This window comes from Strongylocentrotus purpuratus, unplaced genomic scaffold (assembly GCF_000002235.5).
Source record: "Strongylocentrotus purpuratus isolate Spur 01 unplaced genomic scaffold, Spur_5.0 spur5_scaffold_18, whole genome shotgun sequence".
NCBI classification, from domain to species: Eukaryota; Metazoa; Echinodermata; class Echinoidea; order Camarodonta; family Strongylocentrotidae; genus Strongylocentrotus; species Strongylocentrotus purpuratus.
Genome location: NW_022145603.1, coordinates 13,378,919 through 13,392,323, shown reverse-complemented (window position 1 = coordinate 13,392,323; position 13,405 = coordinate 13,378,919). Strand labels below are relative to the sequence as shown.

The following is a 13,405-nucleotide window of genomic DNA, read 5'->3' as shown; positions in this document are numbered from 1 at the left end:
TACATCGTTTTCAGCAGGTACTATGTTGTATCGTCATATCGGAGGGTTTAAAGTTCAGGTCGCTTAATTTGACATTGACAGTTGGCAGTTAGATTATAGTCTGTTCTTGCAGACGGTTTATAGAGGTATAGTTTTTCTTAACACATCCTTATTTACTGGGATGACAATAATAGGGAAAGAGTGAGAGAGATAGAGAGAGAGAGAAAGAGAGAGAGGAGTAGGAGAGAGAGAGAGAGAGAGAGAGAGAGAAAGAGAGAGAGAGGTGGGAAGAGGGAAAGCTATAGAGAGAGAGAGAGAGAGAGAGAGAGAGAAGAGGGAGAGGAGGAGAGCAATAGCACTTATATATATAATATATTCTTCTTTCGTTTCTACATTGTATTGTTTCACTTTATTTTCAACCATAACTCATGAAAGTTCTAGGACACCTACCCCCTGGACATCCAAACTACGTGGAAAATAAATGTTCATCCAAAAGAATTTCATCTTTTGTACCGTGTTTCTGTTGTTAACTTGTTGTTTGTCTGTCTTTGTGTTTGTTGTTTGTTTTTGCCTCTATCCCCCTTTAAAAAAAGAATTCTTTGGAATAATGTGTGTTTCATAGAGGTGGTGTGGTTTAGTGGTTATGTCTCAGGACTGTGGATCACATGGTTCGCGTTTCGAGTCCCATTGCGGTACCAATGTTCTTTGGCAAGTCATTAATCTACACATGCCACTCTTCACCCTGGTGTTAAATGGGTATACAGTAGGATACGAAAGTTAATGCGGGAGGATTGGCATGTGTGCGCCTATAAGATGGCGCCTTTTAAATCGCAATACTCCCCAGGGAGCGGAGTGTGTGCACTATCATTGAGGGACTAACAATTAAATCCAATGACCGGGGTGATGAACTCTGTCAATGTCAAGTCACCTGTACAAACGTGCCTATGTTTATTCATAATTATACGCATTGACGGATGATACCAAAATCACCAACAAATACATGTAACATGTCTTAGACGAAACAAAGACGAAATATTTTGTTTTAAGTGGCAGTTCTTACGGAAGCGTTAAAGTGCCATTCTACTTGACGACATGACGAGATATTTCATCTTGTCAAGTCGACTTAATATCCACATAATATCCACATGAACTTTTTGTGAAGTCGACTTGGCAAGATAATTTATTTCGCCATGTCGACATTACTTTTTGGGGTAGTCGACTTGGTAAGATAATATATGTCGCCATGACGACATGTATGTTTTAGAAGTCGACTTGGTAAGATAACTTATGTCGCCATGACGACATGAACTTTTTGTGAAGTCGACTTGGCAAGATAATTTATTTCGCCATGTCGACTAATAAAAGTTGATAAGTCGACATGGTAGGTTAAATATCTTTACATGTCGACATGATATGGATATTAAGTCGACTTGACAAGATGAAATATCTCGTCATGTCGTCAAGTAGAATGGCACTTTAACGCTTCCGTAAGTTCTGATTCCCCTCACAATTTAAATCGGTGCTTCATAATAGCCAAAATATCAAGTTTTCAATAATTATTTATATTATCTATAGGCCCATATTCTTTTTTCTTTTTAAAGATAAAGTTGATTTGTGGAGTCGATCAGAAAAGGTTGATCATCTACATGTAGCATAATTATAAGTATTGGATTGTACTGCAATGTTCTGGAATCATCAAACTGATAAGAAAGTTGGCCCAATCCCCCCACCCCCAACCCCACTCAGTGTTATTTAGGGTACGCATATGCGTGTTCCCAGCACCCCCCCCCCCCTTCAGCATAAGTCCGGTGTGTAAAGTCAATACGGGTAGATCTTTTTTGTTTTGTTATACGAACCTTTTTAGCACCCCCACCCCCCCCCCCTTTCAGCATAAGTCCGGTGTGTAAAGCCAATACGGGTAGATCTTGTTCATTGTTACGAGCCGGAGAGTTTGGGAACACGCATGCGGTCCCTCCGGCCTGGAATGGGGGGGGGGGGGGGCGGGGCCCAGTCTTGGTAAAGTTACAAGCACTGTACACAGAAATATGTTTATTATATGGGACTACACGATCATGTGGCATAAAAATCCGTCCCGGTTTTTATGATGTTAAATGGCATACTTAGAATATTAAAGCATTTGAAGAGCCATGCTTTTCAGGGAACATTTTTTTACCTGATGTTCTTCCACACTTGCATAATACATTTTACAATAATAACGCTTACAAATTATTGTTCACCTCTCCCCAGAACTCAACCTTCTCTCTTTCTGTTTACTACTATAGATTGCCAGATAAAGTTTATTTTAGGTCAATTTTACAATCCATCGATTCAATGTTTCTTTATGTAAGGTCATTCTAAGTTCAGACAAAATATTTAGTTACAGAAATAAAATGATTTATGGGGAACATTTCTAAAGAATTCACGAATTGGGTGAGCTAACTTAATTATAAATATCAGAATCTTCGGCAATAAAAACAATTTCAAATTTTATATTTAATGTCTTCCCATCCAGTCGCAAATCAGAGGACGACTTCGGGGTTTAAACTCGACTTAAACCCGACTTAAAGTTAGGCGGCCTTCCAGAATACGGGCCTAAGTTTAATCGAGTAAATAAATTGTGAATGAGTCTTTGTAATTTGAATTACAATGACATCGTCACATGGCATTTGAAAGCACAACGTGGCGGAAAGTTATTCCAACCATGATCGAGAAATATCTAAAAGAAATGTTAATCTAATTCTTCTTTTAACAAATCGAATGTTTGGCCTTAGAAAGGGAAAGTGCAGAACCGCTGTATTGAACAAAAGCTTTATGTAAATTACAATGCACCGATTCGAAATTCCTTATATACTGCACAGACCATACCATTTTGCAATAATCAGAGGGATGATTTGAAAAATTGAAACTCTAACGAAAGTATTAAAATCTCTTCATCAATGAGCTACTATAATCATTAATGTCGGAATATTCGGCAAAAATAGTGATCGAATTTGATCTCATTTAATGTCTTCCTTAATTTTCCCATTTGCTCCTTGTGGTAGATTTTAAAAGATATTTTAATTTCTTGCCCCTCCTACTTAACTTCCTGGGCTGACGTATTGGTAGATTCCTGGGCTTTCACAAATTAATTCATGAATACTATCTAGGTCCAGTATCGCATCTTGAGTCGTGTACCCACTCGAGGCAGTAGCTCATTATATTGCCGACATAGCGCCATACAGATGCAGGACGGCACGTAACACCATTTGCAATATGTGGAACCGTATCAGTGGACACGCCCTTTGGTTATGCACTCAGCACGTTTTATTAGTTGTCTTATTACTGGTAAGTTTCATTTCTAATTTATTTCAGCCGATTTCTCATAAAACTCATTATTTAATTAAAACAAAATGTTTAAAAGGGTTAATAGACAGTCATCAATTAAAATGTAATTTATCGTAACGATTTTGAAAGGTAAGTGACTCAATTCATGCAATTTTATTATTTAAACTTGCTATGGTACAATACCGTGTGCTAGAATGTTTTATATTAGTTCAATGTACATGTCATTTGTATTCAAATAATGTTATTGCCATGTCGACAACTTAAAGTCAAACTTGTTTAACTTATTTGCTATCTTTTATGTCTGATTTTCGTATCCACCGCTAAGTTTAAACGATTTATAACACGTTAAAGTTAATGTTATAGTGGACAACACCTTTAATCTTGTGTGAAATTAACTCGGCGCATATCTAAAGACTGTGTTTAAAAGTGTTAGAGAAAATGTCTTCCTTTATATGCATAGACTTCGTTATATGCATAGGAAGCGAAAATGAGTGAGATGAGGGTGTGACGGGGAGGGAGAGAGAGAGAGAGAGAGGGGGGGGAGGGGGGGGGGGTAATGATTGGGAGAAATAATAATGCAGACAATTGAAAACGGGCATGCTTCGAGGTTTTTTCCCTCAAGAACTGAATTCAAGTCAACAAGTCGCGGTCCGGTGATTTTTTTTAAAATTGGAAATCAGGTGTGCTTATTTCTTTGGAACTATTAACAAAATTTATTACGCATAAAACATTTCTGAAAAGATGTGATCTTTTGAAACCTCGTGAGATGAAAGTGGGCTTATGTCGAAATTCAAACAACGTATGCTGCAGCTAACGCAAGTAAAGGAACTTCATTCAGCTGTCCAAAGTATATTGATCAGTTTCTTTGGTTAACCAAATGCGTACATTGTGTTGAAATGTTGGAGAACCTGTGGCAAGCTTAAGAGATTTCCAGTGGTTAGTTTCGCCTGTAAAGAATGCATTGATACAATGTTGATGGATAAGCGCATGTGTGGCGTTGCTTAGATGACGCCACGCTGCACGCACGCCCTTCACGAACCCGTTCACTACACTATCATGCAAGACCCGGATGTTCGCTCCATGTAGGGTAACAATGAAAACTGCGATTCCATGGTTTGAGCGTTCAATGTCCATTCACTGCTGCATTAAGGAAAAATATTTTTTACTTTTAGTCACCCGAAAAAAATTCACAACGGATAATTGTGGAGAAATTATATACGGATGGAAAGATTTTCTCTTGAAAAACACGAAAAATTTGCTGGAAAAAATCATATAGATATCATGGAAAGGCGTAAAATGCAATGTTGTGGCCGGAGCTGTGTCTCACATGTGACGTCACGAATCTTGAAGCTCTACAGAGGACCGCTGAAGAAAAAAAATCTGGATCTCAAAATTAACATTTTTGAGAGATGATTACTTCGAGGCCCAAACATATTTTGAAGAGGGAAGTTGTTATATTTCATTAGTAATGCTTCCCCTTCGCAATGATATGAATTTTGCATCAATTCAAAACACCTTGATTCTTCGAGTGACTACTTTAAAGGCACTTTGTCCCATTCGCAGCCCCCAAAATGACAAATTTTAATTCCAACCAACGGCATTTGAAAGATCATACTAATTTAAAACTTTCCTCAAAACGAATGGGCTTGAAAATGTCTTTTTGTGGGAATAACACGACCGTTAGTTGTCGAATCGACTTTAGGGATTGCAGAACCGAATGGTCGTACGTTTTGTGCTGCGCAAAGATTCAGTCCTAATTAGGGCCATTACAAGAAACGGTTTATTGATGTAGACAACATAATGATCATGTACCCTTTAAAGCTCACTTTATGTATGTTATTACCAAGGAAAAAAAGATGTCAGTCAGTAATATTCATAATTCTTGAATTTCTTATTTATAATCGGATTTTGCTCAAACTTGCCTTAATTCATTAATCTCATTATGATTTGATTATATTAACACCAGCTAATCGAACGGGTGGACTGCACCTTTAAAGATGAGTTTTGATTTACCGGTTTACTAACATAAGCCCGAGGCTTGCCCAACATATCAACAAATAATATATATGCAGACTGGATAATTCCAAGTTAATGGAAAAACTCGTCACAAGGTCCCCCGGAGAAAAAAAAACATCCATAAATTTGAATATTTGAATATAAGCCGGTCTATGGTTGATAATTATTTACATTTTTAAATATATTTTACCACTTCTAGGGATGCTGCCATCTACCGTCGGTTGAATCGGACCCAACCCTGACGCATAGATGGGCGGTTACATATGGAGAATGTAGTCAGACATGCGGTGGAGGTGAGTTATCGTTAGCCGAAAAGAAGAAAAAGGGTTGGCGCGGGTAGGGGCGTGTTTTTTTTTTTTTTTATAGGGACCACTTCTACATTATCTTTCCAATGCCAGGACCCGCAACGACCGCGCGCGTATCTGTTTTACACATCACCCTCTATTATAAGCCAGTTCATAGTCTAAAAATGGGCCGATTGCACAGCTGACCAAATTGTGAAATATAGTACGGAGACAAAATACTGGATACGTGCTCATGAAAGTTATATGTAATCATTATACGGAAACACTATGCATAAGCAAAAGCAGTACACTCCATCCCCCCCCCCCCCATTAAGCGAATTTGCGAAAAATGTGCCTCAATAATTATTTAATTCACTGAATAATTGTATCTCCATATATTAGTCAAAATTCAAATTGCATACTGTATTGTGTTGCTACTTTTTGTTTGTTCGATCTTATGTTTAATCCTATGTTTGACCTTTTGTATGTATGTTTGATCTCACTCTTATCTTATTTTTTATTATTATATATGCATGATTTATTGAATAAAGAACAGATGTATAAGTTGTGTGTTTATTATAAGTTTTGGTAAATAATTGTTTAGTCAGAATATGGTGCGCTTAGAGACACCAGTATTAAGCGCACCATAATTAGAGTAATTTTAATAGTTTCATAACTATTAATTAAATGTATTGTTAATTGTAACTGTATAATTGTTTTAAATGGGGGCACGCTACAAGAGTCCTATCTCGCACCCCGGGGCAACGTGTCTGACACGGCCGGTTGTAGCAACTACTCCGAAGATCAAGATTACAGTAATCTTGATCTAAGGAGACACGAACGAACGAACGAACGAACGAACGAACGAACGAGCGCCTTATAAATATTGTGTATTATTATTATTATTACGCAGGAGTCGGACAAACACGTTGGCTTCTGTTGCCCTACCTAACAACGCGATATGCAATTCGCATTCTGACTATTGAAATAAAATTATTCGTAACAAGTGAATGAAATAGTTCGTATATATTATGTGGTTACATTACCCAAATGGTCCCTTTATCCCCAACACATGAGCCCCATTTCACAAAACTTGTCTTCGGTGATTTTGATGACAGTTTTTGTTAAAGCTACTGATGAGATCCTTGCTTCTGATTGGTTATCGGCAGATTTGTCACTGATTTGTGTAATTTGTCTGAAAAAAGGGCTTTGTGAAACAGGTCCCTGGTTACAAGTTCATTCACCTGCTATAATTATGGCACCTCTATAATGGATGGCATCCACTTCGGATACAATATAGCCGTATTGCTATGTCGGGAAAGCCTCGTCTATACTGTGCATAAAATTAGTAAATCTTGTCTATTGTAAGGTCTTGCAAAGGCGGCCCCAGAATTTTGTAAAAGGGTCAATTTCTCAAAAAATTCGTGACAAACCAAAATTTAGTTTTTAGACCTATATGGAAAATGGGGGCCGATTCGAGCCCGCCCCCCCTTTTTTTTTTAAAAATTTAAATCCGGCCATAAGGCCTACTTAATCTCATTGTTGATTTTAAAAGCCAGGTAGTCGATTTGTTTTAAAAGTACTTGTGATAATTGAATTCAAACGTGTGGATTCTATATAATTTCAATTAATTGATTTGATTCGCGCTAGCCTAGGAGTGTGTTCGCAAAGATTGTGGGACGATTTTGAGGAAATTAGGTTGTCAATAATGAAATCATGAAAGCGATTACCATATATTTATGGAGTGTAGGTTGCATGTAGAGCGTGTCAAATTTGACTGTGGTTAGTTTGTAAACGCAAGTGGAGGCTTAGCCTACTACAAAACGAAGCAATTTACTGTGTTTTATAAGCATATCATCTCAAATTTTGCATTCAGCGACCAATTAGTTTGAGAAAATCGTTTATTGAATGAAGAGCTAAAGTTGATACGGAGATAAAAGAATGGAATTTTGGGAGGAAGATCGATATCGAGGCACCAATCGTCTGCTAATAAATGTTATGCGGGCTCAGCGGTCGGTGAGTTTGCTTATGCCCGAACTTCAGGGGCCACTGACATCCTCTGTCCGTCGGTCTCTGTGCAGAGCTTAGCTTTATTTGTGACACTATCTAGTGACTAGTCGGGCATAGGTCTAAATGTTAGATCTAGTCGGTTACACAGAAATAATCGTCTGTTATGAGGAATTCTTTAATAGGCCTGGGGTCCTTGGACTATATAACTACCAGATTTTTAACAGGTAAATTAAATGGTATCGAGCGATAAGTTTGCTGTTTCTTTTTTATCTGTCTAAGTTAGGCCTAGAATCTAGATGATACTTAATCTAGTAGATCTATACTTGATAGATCTATCTAGAAATCTAGGTCTAAACTGAATTAACACTAACACTAGTAACAGTTTTAGTCTAGGGGCCTAGTCTAGTCTATTTAGAAAAAAAATAATGATTGGAAAGCACTCGAGCGCAAGCCTCAAGGGCTAGTTTTCATATACTATAGCCTAGACCTCTAACTGTTAGGCCTAGATCTAGACCCTACTGTACAAATAACTTTAAAAAAAACTAAAACATGAAAATATATTAATTTTTAAGGACATCTTTCAGCTAATCTGTTTTCTTGCATGAATTAGCTATTGAGCTGCGCGCAATGATATCGGCAATCACAAACAAACTGCATTGCATAACCTGCCGTCACTACCGAGTACCGTACGTGTAATTAAGTCTTGTGTATTATTATTATTTATATCCCGCATACTAAGAATCTTGCAATCTGATTGGTCTAAACGAGGTCACATGATCAATGATAGATAAGTACTATCTCCCTGCGATAGGACTTTTGAACCGTAATTTTTTGCTGCTGCCCCACCTTCCCATTGAATAAGCGTAGCAAAGAAGGTTACGCGAAATGTCAATGTCAAATGAGCGTGCATCGACTGTATTACATGTATGCGTGTTGTGCTTTGTAAAATCTAGCTGAAGCTAAACTGTCTGCGAAATCAGTTGTTTTAATTATGTAAAATTCACTTTAAGTAGACCTTATTGCCGATGTGGGATATAAAACAAATTAACCTCCTTTACTCGGGCAATGGATACAAACTATCATCGCCTCTGATCTTGTGGCTACCATATTATCCCTCGCCGTGCGGCTCAGGATGATAGTTTGTACCATTACCCTCATAGTCGATTAATATTTGCTTAATATAGCTGTATAAAGACAAAGGATAGACTAGTTATAACATTAGCCTAGAATTAAGAATTGTCCTAGGCCTACCAGTAGTCTTAGTCTTACTTAGAAATTTGAATGAAAATGTGCAGACTGTGTTAGGGTTCCTGATGGAAAAATCTTAAGGTCATGGGCATGGAAAAATTGCAAGTTGTGACAATTTCTTCATCTGGTTTTAATAAATACTAATAGTAATATAACCTGAAAATTATATCTCCCATTCTTAATTGCTTCTGGATATACAGTAATAATAATAATAATAATAATGTCTTGTTTACCCAGGGTAGCCTCATCAGTATTCATACTGTTCTCCCTGAGGGCCCTGCAATCATATTATTACCACAATTCTTAATTGCTTCTGGATATGACTACAATTTAAAAAATTTAACCGCATACATGCTTTTTCTTTACATTCTTTTTCTTTACATTCTTGCATTTTCAGGTACACAAATCCTTGTCAAAAGCTGTTACACATTGGCCACGAACTCACAGCCCTCACAGACGGCACCCATTAGCTACTGCAGTGGACTGGACCACCCACCAGAACCAACCGTTCGATCATGCAGCACACAACCATGCACAAGTAATGTTTAATGTTTCGTATTTTTCACATTTGTCATTTATGTTATGGGTCCACCCACTTCCCTCAAACTCAAGCCATCTGCTTTATCAGGTGCAAATGACCCAGTACACTTCTCAATGTATAAATATTGTATGTGATTTTCAATGAAATAATAAATTGGATTGAATTCAGTTGTACTTAGAATCAAACCAAGACCACTCTCCCACCCCCAAAAGAAAAAAAAAAAAGATAAAAAAGGGGAATAATATTAGATATTTAGCTCACGTCCGCCTTTCTGTGTGTTCAAGGCGCTCCAATATTACCCTGGCTCTGCTAGGCTATCCGTTTCGGTGCTCACAGCAATCCAGGAATTCCTTCCTACCGGTACCCATTTATTTAACACCTGGTTGGAAAGGGGCAAATGTCTTGCCAAAGGGTATATGTGCTGGAGGCGGGATTTGAACCACGAACCCTGTGATCCACAGTCCGACAACGTATCCACTTGACCACAACAGATAAGAGAGAGAAAAGACAGAATCGGAGAGGAAGGAATATTTACCAGAAGGGGAAGAGAAGAGGAAGGGGTTTAAGAAAAATCATCTCAAAGCTGATAAAAAAGGACTGTGGGCGAAGAACTTTACTAGAGGAATAAAAGAATAAGAAGGGGTTCAAAGAAGACATGCTTACTATAGCTCCAATAGGTTTATGAAAATTCCAACCTGTGAAAAACAATTTCAGTCATAAAATTCTCCATATTTTTCTTGTTAATTGTTGGCTTAACCCCTTTGACAAACAGCCATTTTCTGTCAAGGGCAATCCAATCCATGCGTGGTGAATAAATAAATCCAAAATCAAATATATCAAGTGTTGGTATTTTTTTCTTTTTCTCAAAATCCAGTGACCACTATTTCATGACCTGGTTCTTCCTCCCCATGCAAAGTAGACGATGCCATATATCTTTTATCTGATTTCATAAAAAAGATTACCGCATCTTTGTCAAAGGCTATTGAAATACTTGTCATTTTGTCTTTATACTCAAGGAAGGATTGATGGTCATTTGTGAAATGTATAATTTTTTTTCGTCTGGTTGACTGCAACTTTATTTTTCAACCGCGCTTTATGCCACGGTCACAAAGGTTTGTACGAACAATAATTTTGTACAAATCTCACTGTTTTTCCAATGTCCGAAAATCGTTTGTATGGCGTTCGTAGCAGTTCGTAATGGCATTTGTGACAAAGACTTTACTTACTAATGATAATACAGTCGAACCTGCCTTAGTGACCACCTGTCTACAAAAACCACATTTCTTGTTTCCCTTGTAAATCTTTTCTCATTGAAACATGCACTGAAGTAACCTGTCTACAAACACTACTTTTTGTGTTTCCCTCGGGTGGTCGCTATAGACAGGTTTGACTGTATCATCTTGAACTTCTTGTTTTTTCTTGGTGACTGCAACAAATATTATTTTTCAACCATGTTTTTATAATGATATTGATTTTGAATTTCAGTGTGTGATCGTACTTACACTGCCCTCAGTGGAGCGCTGTCATCACCATATTGGCCTGATAAATCATCAATACCCAGGTATGCTCTTCCTTTTATGAAATCAAATTTACAAGGGATATGAATAATTTAGTTGTCTACTGTAGATATCAAACTAAGAAAAGTTAATGGTTATACAAAGTTTTGGTAAGGGGTCATGAATTTGGTTCAAATGAACATGTTGGAGGCATACCGTAATTAGCGGTGTATAAACCGCCCTTGTGTATTAACCGCACCCCTCTTTTTCGCCCTTAAATTTTATTTATTTATTTATTTATTTTTTTTGGGGGGGGGGTAGCCGACTCTGTCGGCAGCAAGCCAGGTCTGTGTTAAAAAAACCCACGCGGGAAGACCTTTCATTTAACTGCGAGGTGCAGCTGAATGTGTAAGATCATTAATGTAAATTAAAAAACAGAGGACCTAAGATAGAACCTTGTGGTACGCCGTGTAATAGAAGAAAAATTGGAGGAACTATTATTATATTGAGATCTATCAGAAAGATTTCTTTCAAACCAAGATGACAGACAAATTTGAGCATTGTTCTAGTTTCCGAGTGGTGAGTCAACACACCGATTACTGAGCTGGGAGACATTGCCAGGCATAGCGACAGGTGGAGGGGCATAAATAGAAACCGTGTATAAGACGCACCCCCGACTTTGAATTTTTTTCGGTGGCAAAAAAGTGTGGTTAATACACTGTTGATTACGGTATGCGATTTTACAATATCCAATCATTGTCACGGTTGAAATCTTATATAAAGTGATGAAACTGTAAAAAATAAACTCTTTATGAACATTATGTTGTATAGCTCCCTCTCATCACTGATATTACTTTAGCTTTAAAACAATGTTTCTTGACTACAAGAATCTACTGATTTGCTATTCCCGTTTGGAAATTATATATCAGAACTGCATATTCTGATATTTTCATGGGAGCGGCAGTAAATTTTTGGTTATTCAATTTCTCCAAAGCAGAAGTGTTTTAGGGGCTAAATTTTTCTAGTGCTTTATGATACATCCACGGGGGCATCCAAATATATCAACATTTTAAAAGAATTACTATCAATCCAATTTCAAAATTTCCCAAAACTTTGCATTACCTTTCATCAGGGGCGGCGCCACAGGGGGGGGGGGGCTAAGGAAGAGGAAGGGAAGGAAAAAGTGGAAAAGGAGACGGAAAAGGAAAGGAGGAAGGCCAGGAAAAAGGCCAGGAGAAAGGCCAGGAGAAAGAACTTTAAAATGTAAATTATGCCGTAAGGGAGGGTGGGGGGAGAGGGGAAAAAAATAAAGAGAGAAAATAAAGAAAAAGAGAGAAAAAGCAAGTCAAATCAGGCGATCAGATTTTATTAATAGACGAGTCATTATTACATTCACATTAACGGAAGTTCAAACATTGGTTTAGGATGAAAAACCTTTCTCCAACTGTGAGGAGAAAAAAAAAAATCAAATTAATCCCTTGTATCTCCTAAACCTTATTGCTGATTGTTCAATGGAAAAGACAAATTCATCTATAACAACCCTTCTGAAAAATATGGTGACCCCCCCCCCCCCCCCTATGTTCTTGTTCTTGTTAGTTGAACTTGAGACTGTTTCCTTTTTAATTTGGCAAAAAGTATGCACCAAATCGAGCCCATTTATGCATCAATTAAAAAAAAAAAATCTTCAACTTCTGAGGTGACACATTCCCCTAAGACGACCTCCTGCGTTCTTGCTCATGTTAGTTGAACTAAAGACTTGTTTTCTTTTTAATTTGGCAAAAAGTATGCACCAAATCAAGCCATTTATCCATCAATTTAAAAAAAATCTTCAACTTCGGAGGGGGGACATCCCCCCTCAGACACCCCCTGCGTCCTTGTTCCTGTTTCTTTTTAATTTGGCAAAAAGTATGCACCAAAGCGAGCTATTGAAGCATCAATTTTCCCCCTCAGACAACCCCTGCGTGGCTCGCCTATTCGCCCCCCCCCCCAACAAAATAACCTGCCGCCCCGCCCCTGCCTTTAATAATCTAACATCAATCCAGATCGAGTTTTGAACTTTCATGCTTGCAAAAATAGAGCAAATAGCCAATCAGTTGTTAATAAACATGTGCATCCGGTAGACATTCTTGTTAAACAATGAAATCAAAGAATGATAAACAATTAGGCTCTGGAAGTCAACTGTACAAGAACTTCATAGTTATGACAAGCACTGTCAAGATGCCTCTCCCAAGATCGTTGACGAGCCATAACCGGAGTGATGGCTCAGTCAGTAGAGCGTCCGCCTCACAACCGGGAGGTCGTGGGTTCGAACCCCGGCCACGTCATACCAAAAGATGTTAAAAGATGGGAGTTGCTGCTACCTTGTTTGGCGTTCAATTCAATAATAAGGGATAGAGCAACATCGATCTGGCGCTGCTCAGTGGCTGCCGGGCTCACGATCAATTGGGCAAAAAGAATTTCCATTTTCGGTTTAAATAAAATTTGGAGTGGACTTTAAAAGATTATTA

General features: G+C 37.9%; 1 protein-coding gene across 3 annotated transcripts in view; it reads left to right on the top strand.

Moving 5' to 3' along the window:
* Nucleotides 1-3,133: 3,133 nt before the first annotated feature.
* Nucleotides 3,134-13,405, top strand: part of mgb (GTP-binding protein) — a 49,881-nt gene continuing 39,609 nt past the window's right edge. For all 3 annotated transcript variants that reach the window (XM_030989243.1, XM_030989242.1, XM_030989241.1), the window contains exons 1-4: nucleotides 3,134-3,303; nucleotides 5,519-5,612; nucleotides 9,259-9,399; nucleotides 10,888-10,963. In XM_030989243.1, coding sequence (XP_030845103.1) covers nucleotides 3,232-3,303; nucleotides 5,519-5,612; nucleotides 9,259-9,399; nucleotides 10,888-10,963 — 383 coding nt within the window. In that variant the 5' untranslated portion in view covers nucleotides 3,134-3,231. The remainder of the gene's footprint in view (nucleotides 3,304-5,518; nucleotides 5,613-9,258; nucleotides 9,400-10,887; nucleotides 10,964-13,405) is intronic.